Below are 14,293 nucleotides of genomic sequence, written 5' to 3'. Positions count from 1 at the left end.
GATTGAATATGTCCATGTCTGCCCCTTTCACACACTCCTGAAGCTCCACTCAGAAGACTTACCTTGGGCCTCAGAAGCCATCCATGGTTCCCCATTCTGACCCCGCTCAGCTCTGACCCACACAGTTCTGTCTGTGCTGAGATATGACAGCTCTCTCTCCGCTCTCCTTGGGAACTGACCTGATGATGGCTCCGATTTTTCCTGAAGCAGGGATTTGGTTAACCGTTGCATTTTTAAGAGTGCCTTGAAGTACCCAGCCTAATAACGGCGGCTCAACAAATGAGGCAGAATTCCTTCTGAGGCTCGTAGCAGCCTGGATGCCCCAAGAGCTCAGAGAGCTGACAGAAATGTTCCCTGATTCTTGCCTTCCTCCCCCTGGGTGCTGACAGCGGAGGAAAGAGAGATGTTGGGGGGGACGAACAGCCGCTCTGGCCTTGCTCTTGACAAAACAAGAAAATTACATTCCCTTCTCGCTGATGTAAGTTGAAGAAAATGTAAGGGAGCTTGAGGAGAAAAGATGTCCAAGGTTTTTCTCCCGGCTCTGCTTCCTTCAATTTGGTGTTTTGTGCCGGTGGGTAGGGCGGGTGGCACTTTTAGAAGAAAAAGATTGAGCTTGTAGGCTGAAGAGACCGTTTTTTTTAGATAGTATTGTTTTTGTCTTTGGATGAAACACTCATAAGATTTATATAATTTTTTTGTTTTTTAATGGAGGAAGGGGTCCAGGAAAGCAGAGTACCCAGAGCCATGAAACTTATAATGTGACCCTGGCCGAGGGGTCTAGAAAAACCCTAAGTAAAAGATTTATCGTTTCACATAATCAGCTCACGTTCCACTGTGTGAGCTCAGATCATTGTGAGCAGGTTATAGAGACCTTTGGTTATATAACCTTGTACTACCCATTTGGTATGTACCGCCTGGAACACCTGGTGCCTCATGACTTCTAGGAGTGACCTTCAATAACGGTATACTTTTGGGTGGAGTAAAATGAGATGGTGCCTCTTCTGGGCTCACTTTTTTCTTGTTCCCTCTACCAGTGATACAGAGAGAGGTGTGCTGGCATGAAAATGACCTGATTTTCATAAGAACATCACCTCCCCTTAAGTGGGGGGTTGGGGGTGGCCTGTGACAATAGGATGAAAGATTTATGTTATACCCTGTGATTAAAGAAACCATATCCTTGCTCAACTGATACCTCTTCAATTATTTCTTGGGGGAACGTCCTTGACGTTCCCTGTATATTGTGAATGCCAAAGACTGTCTTGATGCAATTCCTTGTTTTTTTTTCACAGCGTCCACCACCCCCCACAAGGCCCTTGGAGAGCATAGATGCTCATTCGTAATCCTTATATAAATAAGCTTTAATTTTGCTTACAAAGACTGTTTTCCCGTTTTGGCCCCGAAGTGTTCGAAACCATTGCCCATTGCTTCTGGCACATCCAATTTTGAAAAACCTCAATTCAGATGTTCTGTTTTGATTTTCGAAATGCGTTTTGGAAAAGGTCAGGCTGCTTGGACCACTTTAAAAGGGTTGCTTGAGGGAAGGAAATGATTCTTTCTTTGTAATTTTTCTCACAAGTTATTTTGACCAGCGCCCGAGCTTTGTGACTCTTCCAAGTTTCAGGGTGACTTGCATTTCAAGAGCAATGTGAAGTTCATCGTTCAGTTTTGGGGCCAGAAAAAATTAATGGCGAGAAACTGACATGATGAGTGTCACCTTCCAAGATTCTTTCCACTGAGCTTTCCAATTACCCCCTGGTGCCGTCTGAAGGTTAATTTTTGAACTAGTACCATATCTAATTATGTTAGGAGCACATGCTTCGAAAGGACAAATCTATACAAACGATGACCCTTGGAGGAAAGCTGCACGTAAGCAGTTTATCATGCTTGTTCAAAGAACACCCCTTCCCGCTCTCCTGTATTATGAATGCCTAAAGGTTCGGGGCTCATTGGTGGTACTATTTGCTCAGAGGATCTTATTACAGGCACATGCGTTCCAAATGGTGTTACTAGTGCTACATGTCCCACATCAGAACAGTTGAAAGATTTAATCTTCTCCCCGCTCGGTCCTCCCACACCTCTCCCTTCTGCCCATCTGTCTACTCACCTTCTCTCTAGGTCTGTGCTCAGCCAGCCTCTTTAGTTTTCGTCTTCTCTCTGCAGCTCAAGCTCTCCTCCCTTCACTGCCCATCTTTGAGGAGTTCTAAAGCTCACCTTCCTTCCATTGCCCGCTCTTTAGGAGTACCAGGCTCAAGTGGAAGAAATGAGGTTGATGATGAATCAATTGGAAGAAGACCTGGTTTCAGCGAGAAGGCGGAGTGATCTCTACGAATCCGAGCTCAGAGAGTCTCGGCTTGCCGCCGAAGAGTTCAAGCGGAAAGCGACAGAATGTCAGCATAAACTGATGAAGGTAGCCGGCCACCTGCCAGGAGGGTGTTTTGAGGGTAGAATCATGGGTGATCTGAGCAAGAATAAAGGGAACTACTAGCTGGATGAGTATACGCTTGGGAAATACTGGGGGACCCTGGAAAGCTCCTGGTCTTTTGGGAAGATAACCAATTATTATTATCATCATGAGCAGCATCACTGTTGTTATTTTGGCCACAAGGAACTACAGCCGGTAGTGTTATCTGTAAGACTGTCAAGTTCTTGAGACTTCCCATTATGTTGTATCTTCTAAATTACAGGCTAAGGATCAAGGGAAGCCTGAAGTGGGAGAATATTCCAAGTTGGAGAAGGTACTTTTCATTATCGGTCTTGCTGTTTTGGGTAGATAATCTTTTAAATGTTACTGTCAGTGGCCAGTCATTGGTAGGAATACTCTAGCCATGAATAGAGATTGTTCTCCCAGGTTTATTTTGATGGTCAACCTCTGGGTGACCCCTTTTAGCTTCAGCTGGAGGGGATAGAAGACACCCCATTTTTTGGTCATGCCAGTTCCCAGTAACAAACCTAGACTCTTAGTAAAACACGTGGGAAAAATCCTCCTTGTTTTAAGGCCCTGGGCGACTTTGGTTCTGTTTCTGCCATTTGTATGTTGCTGGCTTTAGAGAAATAGTCAGTGTGGAGAGACAGCCCATGGGATGTTTGCAATGGGACACTCCAAGTCCTTTCTGATAGGCCACTGTGTTTCCTCTCCATTAGTAGGTACTGGAAAAAAAAACCAAAAAGACCCCACAGAAACCTCAAGAAAATAGGACTGCAGTAAATGTAGCAAGATCTTAATACCGATTTGCCTTTTGCTTTATTTCCTGGGATTTTAATTATAGATTAATGCTGAGCAGCAGCTTAAAATTCAGGAGCTCCAAGAGAAGCTGGAAAAGGTAAGCCCGAGGGGACTTTTTTGGGGACCTTACCTCCCATTTCCAAATCCTGCACTTGGCGTTGTCCTGGGGCACGAAAGATGAAAGAAACAGAACTAATCACCTAGCACTGAGGAAAATGAAGGGGGAGTGAGCAGTTACCTGAAAACATGAGAGTTTTGAATATACTTTTTCCTTTTGAGACGTGTCAGCGGTGTTTATTTTTAAAAACCAAGCTGGGTGAGATGCTCAGGTAAAAGTTGTAATTATGCTATGAAAGAAGCCAAGAAGCCGGCTACTCTCCCTTCACGGGGCCAGGCTCCCGATTTTGCACATTTGTGAGGGATGCCTGTGTTGTTCTCAACCCAGACTGCTTTCAATCAGAAACTCTGTGGCTAGCATTGCTGTGCGCTGGAAGGTGGGAAGAGCCGTGGTGTCGTCTTGGGGTTGGGGAAGGGGGTGAGTTTGGTTTACAGCACCCTGCAAGGCTTGTGCTGGTTGAACACAGGAAATGCTAACGAAAGGGCCAGAATGAATGGGGTTCTCAGACATGCCTTATGAATGTGATTGTGTTTCCTGGCTGAGTTTAATAGAACCCCTTCTTTTCTTTTTTTTTTTAATTGTGGTAAAAGACACACAACATTAAATTTACCATCGTAGCCATTTTAAGAGTACAGTCAAGTACGGTTAAGTATATTCACCTTGTTGTGCAATGTATCGCTAGAGCTTTTACATCTTGCAAAACAATATCTTTACCCGCTAAACACTAATTCCCCCTTGCCCCCCCCCCCCCGAGCCCTTGGTAACCACCTTTCTTCTGTGTCGATGCTTTTTTTTTTTAATTTTTTATTGTGAAATACACATTTTTTAGAATTAGTTTCAACTGTGTGTCTATGCTTTTGACTGCTTTAGATACTTCATATAAGTAGCCACTTCCTTTATTTTATTTATTTATTTATTTATTTTTAGCTGAGCCATCCTGCCACCTGTTGGCTGCTCAGCAGCTGCTCAGCTCGGGCCAGAACTCAAACCGCTGTTGCTCAGAGCTCACACTCTTGAGCGAGCTCTTAACCAACTGAGCCACTTGATACTTCATATAAGTAGAATCATACAGTATTTGTCCTTTTGTGACTGGCTTATTTCCATAGCATAACGTCCTTGAGTTTCATCCATGTTGTAGCATGTGGCAGGGTCTCCTTGTTCAAGGCTGCATAATATTCCACTGTCTGTCTGTACCACGTTTTCTTTACCCATTCATCTCTCCCCCTCTTACCTATTCTTGAGCTCACTCATGAAAGCCTCTACTGCCCTCTTTCAGCTAAAGCTTGTGAGGATTCATGTTTCCATTTAGAACCGTGCTCTCCCATAGAAATGTGATGCAAGCCACAAATGTCAGCCACTGATGTAATTTAAAATTTTCTCATAGGCACATTAGAAGAAGCAAAAAACAAAGAAGTGGGATCATTTGAATGATATAGTTTATTTAATCCAATATATACAAAATATCCTGGTAGCATGTATCAATATTAAAACAGTTACACTATTTCAGTTTTTAAATGAATTAAATAAAATTAAAAACTATTTTCCTAGTCACGCCAGCCATATTTAAGTACTCAAGAGCCATTGGTGGCTAGTGGCCCCATATTGGACACTGCTGGTCTCGAAATTGGAGTTTTCTTGCATGTTCCACTTTAAAATTTTAAGTTTCTACTTTTTAAAATCTTAATTTAAAGCATGTAAGTGTGAGGTTGTTGGTCTCTTAAGCTCAGATCTTGACTAGGATGCTGTAAGAGCTGCAGTATAATTAAGACCCAAATAAACATTAACTTCAAAAGGTCTAGCTGTTTTGCTTTTTTTAAAAAAAACACGGGTTTGCAAATTACCATGAAACTATGGTTGTTGTGCCCTTTGAAAGGTATTTATTTGAAAAAAAAAGTTTGTTTTTATTTTGTTTTCTTATAAACGCCTTACAAATTCCCCATAGGAAAATGAGCAAATGAGATAATTAAATAAGGAGAAAATGAATGCTCTGAGGAAAATACATTAATACCTGGGTAGATAAATCCTTGTAGACTTTGTGTTTGCATTTGCGACGTTGTATTAAATCTAAGATGCTCATGATGGCCAGACACATCATCTTCTGTACCCCAAGAAGAAAAAGACACTGCCAATTTTAATTGTAGGATGCATTCCAAATTCAGCAATGTTAAAAAATACATATATGAGTACACCTTAGAATAGATGAAACACAGAATACAATGAATGTTTCTACATTTTGAAAACTGGATATGCTCAGCATCCCCTGATTTTTTTCCATTGAGAAGATTGACTAAATCGGCTATCCACGCCCTGCCCCTTCTTTCCTGGTAGGCTGTAAAAGCCAGCGCAGAGGCCACGGAGCTGCTGCAGAATATCCGCCAGGCAAAGGAGCGAGCCGAGCGGGAGCTGGAGAAGCTGCAGAACCGCGAGGATTCTTCTGAAGGCATAAAAAAGAAGCTTGTTGAGGCCGAGGTGAGTAGGGGACCGCCAGCCCGTGGCGACTGACCCCGGTCCCGGCATGGCCACGGGTGAGCGACTGGGACCTGCCTTTGGCTGTGCCGAGGGAGAGGAACTACACAACCGCCTCTTTGCTTATGTTTGACCAAACCGCTTCTCCTTTCTGCAAATTATCTTTGAAGCTCAAGAGGCTTGGAACTGTTTTCCCCAAAGGGGCAGAAAGGTTTGTCACCGCGGCTGCAAGTAGAAAGACGTTTTGATCAAAGCTTTCCCTCTCTATTTGTTTTCCTCTGATTTGCTCCCTAGTCGGGGAGGGTTTATGTTTAGACAGACAAACTGTAACGCCGCGCCTGAGTTTTTCCTTTTCTTCCCTCTGCACCCTTGTATTTCGTTGCCTTGACCCCACAGTGTTAATAATGTATGAATTTTCAAGGCTTCAGCTATTACCCGTGTGTCGATGACTTCCCAGATCTATATTTTTGGGCTTCTTCTCTCCCTCAAATTCTTTGTTGTTGTTGTTGTTGTTGTTAAAATCGTTTATAGAATTATACAGGAAATATACGAGTGCCTTCTCATGTGTCAAAAACTTAAACAGTACTGAAGAATATAGACTAAAAAGTGACATTTCCCCTTTTCTTCCCTCTGCCTCCCTTAGCGCTTTGGATTGGTCTCTGGAACGGACGTGCCATAGTTGATTTAACCATCCCCCTGTTGCTGGGCCTTCTGCCTTTCCCTATCACAGTGTTGGTGTGCACCTATTTGCTCACGTCTCTTTGGGGCCATCCTCACCCATGTTCCAGGCCCCGTTTCCCACCGCTCCCCTGATACCCCATCTGGGTGTCTGAACAGTGCATCAAATCTAGAAGGGAGTTGGGATCTTCCCCCATGAGCTGAGTTCCCCCCTCAGTTTCCTCGTGGTGGTCGGGGCCACTGTCATTCATCTAGCCACCCCAGGCTTGAAACCTTGACATCATCTGCTTCTCCTTGGACCCTGCCAAGCAGTGAGTCACTCAGGCCTCTAAATATACCACACATCTCCCCAGTTCATCCCCTGCTTGCCATTTCTGCAGGCCGCCTCGTCGTCCAGGCCCTCTTCCTCTTAGCTGAGCACATGGAGCAGTCGTTGGCCCTTCTGCTTCCAGTCTGTCCTTCCTCCCAGCGAGCTCATGCAATATAAGACTCGTGGACCTCAGACAGAAGGCTCATCAGCACCCCCTGCCCCATCCCAAACCTTTCAGGGCCTCCGTATATCTTAGGTGCACCCCTGAGCCTGGCACGTGAAACTCGCAACCCGTTGACCCTCAATGCTCCCCTTTCTCCTTGTCTCCTGCTCCTCCCCGTCACTCTAGGCTTCAGCTGGGGCCTAAACTGGCTCTCGACCACCTCCGCTCTTTCTGCTAATGTGCCTGCCTTTGTCTGCAAGGCCTTCCCCCGTCCTCTTCTGCCGTCCCCCCATCCCAGCCCGCTTACGTCTCTAGGACTCTTCCCCTCACCTGTTGGGTGAAAAGGCCTCCTTCCTGCCTAGGCCTGCCCGTAGCACTCTGTACCCATTTGCTTTATGGCTCTCCTCTCTCTTACCCTGTATTCTGTTTATCTGTGTCTGTCTTCTCTTTTCCAAGGGCAGGAATTATGTCAGCTTCCTCTCTGTATTTTCTGTGATGCCCAGTGTGGTACTTTTGCAGATAGTAGGTGCTTGGTAAATATTTGAATGAATGAATGCACTCTTGTAACCCACACAACCGAGTACTTGAATTATCGAAGTCTTATTTTCTTCGCCGTTGCTGCGGGTGCCTGAGACCTCTCTTTCCGCCTTGAGTGTATGCTTCTTGAGGGCTCTCTCCCTCGGTGCAGGCGTGATGCCCGTAGCGGTTACTCCATTAAAACTCTCTGATTGATTCACGATCTACAGGAACGCCGCCATTCTCTGGAGAACAAGGTAAAGAGGCTAGAGACCATGGAGCGTAGAGAAAACAGACTGAAGGATGACATCCAGACAAAATCCCAACAGATCCAGCAGATGGCTGATAAAATTCTGGTGAGCAGGCACGGAAGGTGAAAAGTTAAAAGATACCAGGTTAAGAGGCTGCAGAGGGAAGGGGGTAAAAAAGAAGCATTAAACACTGTCAGAGGGGAGGTATTGCCGAGTAGGTGAAGTAAGAGAAGTGGCTTCGGTGTCCGCCACATCAGAGCATAGTATGAGTAACCAAACGATGGACATTTCAGCACTGGTAATAGATCCGCAAATACTGTTTTTGGCTCTGTTTGCTACTGCCTGACATTTTAAGATACAAATGTGCATACTCGGTCATTTCTGATAAGTTTTTACAGGAGCATTTACGTCCTGTTCTCTCAGCAGAGTTTTGTATGGTCGTTAACGTTGCAGTGCCAATTTAAAAAGCAGTAGGGGTTTGGATCTTTAAGACCAAAGCCCCGATTCCTTCTTTTGGGGAAGAAAGACATTAGTCATGCAGACTTGTTTGTCTCAGAGTAGTATTTGTCACAGATCCATGTTCACCCACTCACTCTCTTTGCTACAGTTGGTTGTTGTTATTGTTTTTTTTTTTTTTTCAATTTCCTTAGATGTAGCAGGTCTGTTTTTTAGGTTTGTAACCATCATGGTTCTGCTTTCGGCTCTGAGGACTAAATTAACTTCGTCAAGGAAGGCTTGGGCAGTGTTTGCAGATGTGTTAAAGTTTTGCTCCTGCCAGGGTGGAGGGCAGGCGACCCTTTGAAGGACCCTCCTTGGAGTTCAGTCCCAAACCCAGGAATTCGATGCCACTTAATGATGACTTGGAGCCCGTTCATAGCTCCCTCCTCCCCCGCCCCAGGAGAGGCTCTGGGATAGTTGGCTGTTCCTCTCCACCCTAAGGAGGCGAGGTGGTGAGCAGGTCACTTCATCTCTCTCTCTCTCTCTTTCTCTCTCCCCCTTTCTGTGCATCACTTTTGGGAAATGAGTCACCAACAACTGTATGAACTCAAGAATGGCCAACTTATAGGCCTTTGCTTAGCACACGCGTGCGCGCGCGCGCGCGCGCACACACACACACACACACACACACACAAATCCTTCAAAGCTTTGCATTTATGTGTTTGTATATTTTCATGAGACTGTGGATGGTCTTGAGCAATCTCAAGAGGAAGGTGAAAGAGGAATTGGTTAGATTGTTTTGCTTTGACACGCGGTCTTCGTATATACGTCTATGCACAAAGGCAAATGTGACTGTTAGTCTACCCTTGTTCTCTTGTTCCATCATCAAAGTTTCTCTTGGCGGTTGTCAAGTGTGTGAATTTTATCGTGAGTAAAATAGGATCTCACCGAGATCCCACCACCGCTATCCCTTGGTGCAAACAAAGTGGTTAAGTCTCTTGTGGTTGCAAAGTGTTTCTCTGTTTACTGGTGATGTGTTCATTCATTCATTCAACAAATATTTAATGAGCTTCTACTATACGCCAGCGAAAAACAGTGTTTGTGTAACAGGACTGAAGAGTTTCATCTGATACATACAGAAAAGTTAATGGTTATAAAAATGACAACAACAACAAAAAATGCCAAACCGCCAAGAAGTCAGTCAGATCTTAGAATACCTGCTTTTCCAAAGGTTCACTTATAATTCAAATGTAGGCGTATCGAGTTCTGCATTCTTTGATTATATGTTGTAAACCCCCATTCATACACAGACCTATAGACCAGACGTTTGGTCTTAACGTTGTCGGTCTCAGGTATCTGAGTTTTCAACCTGTTTTTAGATTCTGATTTCCATTCCTGTGCTATCTAATGAGGACTGAAACTAAGAAAAGATGGTTATCAAGTGATTTCTAACATACAGAAAAAGTAAGCAGATTTCTTTGTCCTAATATATTTTGCCACCTGCCCAAGTACCTTTGTGGCTGTAACTTCACTTATCGGAAGGTGCCTTTTGCTCAAGAGCCCTGTGTAGGCTGCAGAGTTATCTGGGACATGGGCAAAGGGTGGTCCTTAACACCGTTATGTAATAATGATGATGCTTTGAAACAGATCCCAAAATGTCATTTGCTTTCACAAATTTGCTATTCTGGTAAGAACTGTCAAAACAGATCATTGGGGTTCTCATGATAGCAAAGTTTTTCGCTTTCATAAAAGAAGTCATCGCAGGAGATCCATTAGTACACATAAAGCCCTCTAAGTATGGTTTTATGAATTAAAATCCTGTTTACATTCAACTTTTCAAGATCACATCTGTTAGATTGCAGCACAGCGTGTGCACCTGGTCTTAAAAATCCAACACTTTACTGGCCCCCAAAGCAAAGCCAGTGCTTGCAGACGTTAGAATTTCAAAAGCTTAATCAGTAACATTTTATGTGCATGTGAATTTGAAAGTCTTTTCTTCCCATTTTACGGACATAGCTTGTATAATTTCCTCATTCTTCAAAATTCTCATCATTACTTCTACTTCAAAGAAAACTTGCATAACGGTGTGAAGAGATGAAAACTTGGAGTAACAACTTTTGATGTTGGTAATTAACGAATGGGTCCAGATTCATAAGAATTAATGTAGATGCAGATATGATATCTGCATGAATTGGTATAATTTTCAAGTGAATTATAATTTTGTTCAAAATTAGAATACTTAATAAAAGAATACCGAGAACATTAAAATTGAGCTATTTCTATTATTCCAAATTCTCTTCCCGTCTTTCATATGTATGCACACATATTTATATCACTATCCGTGTATTTTGTGTTCTGCTTTGTTCCCGTTAGCATTGTATCATATAAACATGATATCATATGACTGTCTCCATTCACACATTCCACATAACAGTCAGTTAAAAGAATCACTCAAAACGCCAAGCGTTTGAATTGTAACATTAGCTTTCCTTCTTAGCCAAGGCTCTTGAGCAGTCATTTTGTTAATGAGAAAAAGACAAGATATTTTGTTTATCATCAAAATCAATTAGCTTTACATGTAATGTAAATGACAATTACTTTTCTCATGTAAGGCCATCATAGCAGTGAGAATGGCCTGAGGCTCAAGAGAGTGGTCAGGGGCTTTGAGCTGTACTCAACTTTTGAATGTTGCCTTGTTACTCTCATTTTTCTGTGCAGAGGAGACGAGCTGCCTTGGTTTGACCTGTCACACTGACAGGTTTCTGATCCCAGCCCACCAGCTGTGTGTGTATATGTGTGAACACTTGGACTTGGGCAACCCAGGGCCAAGGCTCGGTTGGTGGTTTCCATCCCAAGAGCCTTAGGGTTAGTGATGCCCGTTGCCCGTGGTACCTGTGCCAAAGTCACGTTTCCTGTGAATGTCTAACGTACATGGCTATGTCCTGCCCTTTGCACACCTGACCGTTTGTTCTTTTGTGCCCAGGAGCTGGAGGAGAAGCACCGGGAGGCCCAGCTCTCAGCCCAGCATCTAGAGGTGCACCTGAAACAGAAAGAACAGCACTACGAGGAAAAAATTAAAGTAAAGATACTTTCTGATCTTGCCTGGCATTCCTCTTATAGCACTGCATACATAGCTTCTGTCTCTTCCTGGGCATTTTGGGCCACTTGTTATTAGACCAAAGGACTGTCTGCGGTAAATGCTGTCCTCAGGCCATGGTGGGAGGTTCTGGGGTGTCATCCACATGGAGGCTTTGGCCTCAAAATATATATATTTTTAAAAATTTGGACATCATGTATCTAAGTTTCATCCTTAAAAAATATATATGTATATATATATATATATTTTTTTTTGACTCACTGTCATTCAGTCCATGATAATGTAGATTTAGATTCACCACATTCTTTGCTTTTCAGTTTCCTTCCTAAAGCATCTCAGACCTGGGATCTTTGTTTGTTTAAAGTACTATATCCTTGAGGACCTTCTTTGCTGATGAGAAACTCTCTGTTTTGTTTGTCTGAAAATGTCTTTATTTCATTCTGGTTCTTGAAAGATGTTTTGACTGGGGATAGAATTCTAGGTAGGCGGGTATCATTCCATTGACTCTTGCTTTTCATTGTTGCTATGGAGAAGTCAGCTGTCAATCTAACGTTTGCTTCTTTTGAAAGCAATCAGTCTTTTTTCTTGGACTCCTTTAAAAAGTTTTCTTTGTCTTTAATTTTCTGAAGTTTTACATCGATGCGTCTCGATGTAGATTTATTTTTATTTATCCTGCTTGAGATATACTGGGCTTTGAACATATTGATTTTTTAAAAATCAATTTCAGAAAATTATTGGTCGTTATATTTCAAATATTGTTTCTTCCCCTTTTTCCTTCATTTTTGAGAATTTGATTAGGCATGTGTTAGATCACCTCCAAGCTATCTTTTTTTTTTTTATCCTTTTTTCATATTTTCCATTTTTTTATCTGTCAGTGCTACATTCCGGGCAAGCTCTGACTGATTTTCCAGTTTACTAATTCTTACCTGTCTAATCTGCTGTTAAACCTCCCAATTGAGTTTTCAATTTCAGTTATTGTATTTTTTGTTTGCACACATTCTATTTGGTTCTTTCCCAAGTTTCCTAGATTATTTAAGACACTAATTTTCTATTCCCTGCATTCATTTCTAAGCTTATCTTTTATCCCTTTAAATGCATTCAGCCTAGTTGTTTCACGTTCTCATAGCTGAAGCATCTGAAGGTCTGTTTTTGCTCCATTGTTTCTCTTGGTCCTTTTTCACGGCACCTGTCTTGTGTGCTTTTCATTTTCCTTGGATGAAAATGTGTGCCCACCTTGGGGTGTGGCCCTGGGCTTAGATTTGTCTTCTTACCCTTGGAGGCTATTAAAAATGAAGCTCAGTTTTATTTGGTTCTGCAAATGCCTCAAGTTAAAAACGGCTTTGTGCCCTTTTTACCTTTCTGAGTTTCTACTTTCACTTACATTGTAGTCCATAATTTCTTAGTCTCTTGCCAACTTTTAGGTGCTTTTGGGAAAATGTTTTCTCTAGCATTTTAAGTTATTTTCTGTAGAGGGGCTGACCTAAATTAGCCCACCACATAAACAATACAACAATTATTTCAATTATTGAAATTATTATTTCAACTCGATTATTATTAATCAATTCAGTGATCAGGAATGGATGCCAGCCTATCGATATTCTTTTAAAATCACATCACTGTTTTATTATAATTTTGGACTAAGCCTTTCAAACTCAATTCTTATGTTTTTGAGAATCAGACATTGCTCATTACATCTCAAATACTGTCTTTTCCAAATCAGACCGTGAAGGAGGCTTTTAATTTTTGTGATGTTGCTAATATTGATTTGGTTGGTATTCTCAAAGAGTCGACTTCCTTTTTTGGAGAACCAAACATGTACATGCTCAGATAGCATCATCATCCTCACCACCCGGCACCTTCTTTCTTTTACCCTTGGTGTTACTTTTGGTTACTTTTCATTAAAAAAACAAAACAACAAAAAAGGAAAATAACCCAGAAATGACCTCAAACTGTTTTAGCATGACCCCCTACCTTAGTGCATTTTAATTTTTATATGTCAACCCTTTTGCTTTGAATTCTTACTGGCTTCCAGACTTTTATCTTTGGAATAAACTAAGTTTCAGAAAATTATGAGACTGTCGACAGTAGTCCATTGACACCTTTGCATGATGAAAATAACCCTTTGCAAAATTCATTCTGTGATTTGTGTAATTATATTGACTTTCCTATCAAAAAGCCATGTTCTGTCTTAAATTGATATAAATGTCTGCAGTGACATCTCTCAAACAAATTTCTTGCTTCCCTCCATACATTTTCTTGTTCAGCCTTCTACTAGTTTAACCCTATGAAAGCTGAGGTGCATACATTTTTTTTTTAACTTTTTTAATAGGTGCTCCAAATCTGGTAGCTACCGTTGTTGTTTTGTTTTTTAAATAGGGGAACAGTGTGTTTTTCCGGGACCCATCAGCTCTAAGTCACGTAGTTGTTTCAATCTAGTTGTGGAGGGTGCATCTCAGTGGCCCATGTGGGGATCGAACTGGCAACCTTGGTGTTATGAGCCTGGGCTCTAACCACCTGAGCTAACTGGCCACCCCAGAGATGCATGCATTCTTGACAGAGACTTGTTCCTCCTGGCCTACCCTTATTGGTATGCATCACTGCCAAAGTTGGGGGCTTACTTTGAGAAGAGGCATCCTGTAAATGAGCTTCATTGCTTTCGCACGTCGTAAAACAAAGCGCATACCTGGTCTAGATATTACGTGGTCTCTGCTGCCTTCTGGATGGAAAGAACTTTGTTTTATAGACTCTCGGGAATGTTAGGGAAAGATCTGTTTTCTTCTCTTTTTCCTCCTGGAATCTTGATGAAAGCATTTCTTTTTAGCCTGTTCTTCTTTGTGTTTCCTGTTCCAGCCTCTAAAAGGTCATTTTAGTAATAAGTATGCTCATACCCTAGATTCTATCCCTTTCTTGTTCATAATTTTAGAATCACACCCTGACATCTAAGAGAATGGGCCACCTGTCCTATTGAGCATCTTCCCTCTTCCTATGACCTTGTCCTCCACCTTTTGTTCTTCTCCACCAACTCTCATTCTA

At 42.3% G+C, this 14,293-nt stretch overlaps 1 protein-coding gene across 4 annotated transcripts in view; it reads left to right on the top strand.

The window, feature by feature from the left end:
- Positions 1-14,293, top strand: part of CIT (citron rho-interacting serine/threonine kinase) — a 163,936-nt gene that overhangs the window by 89,200 nt on the left and 60,443 nt on the right. For 3 of the 4 annotated variants that reach the window (XM_019649082.1, XM_019649081.1, XM_019649083.1), the window contains 6 exons: positions 2,237-2,407; positions 2,685-2,735; positions 3,267-3,320; positions 5,670-5,810; positions 7,705-7,830; positions 11,147-11,242. In XM_019649082.1, the coding sequence (XP_019504627.1) occupies positions 2,237-2,407; positions 2,685-2,735; positions 3,267-3,320; positions 5,670-5,810; positions 7,705-7,830; positions 11,147-11,242 (639 nt within the window). The remainder of the gene's footprint in view (positions 1-2,236; positions 2,408-2,684; positions 2,736-3,266; positions 3,321-5,669; positions 5,811-7,704; positions 7,831-11,146; positions 11,243-14,293) is intronic. The other variant, XM_019649084.1, reaches the window with a different exon arrangement.

Source organism: Hipposideros armiger, unplaced genomic scaffold (assembly GCF_001890085.2).
Source record: "Hipposideros armiger isolate ML-2016 unplaced genomic scaffold, ASM189008v1 scaffold_129, whole genome shotgun sequence".
In the NCBI taxonomy this organism is placed as follows: Eukaryota; Metazoa; Chordata; class Mammalia; order Chiroptera; family Hipposideridae; genus Hipposideros; species Hipposideros armiger.
The sequence above is the reverse complement of the archived record's forward strand: the minus strand, read 5'-3'. Positions and strand labels throughout refer to the sequence as shown.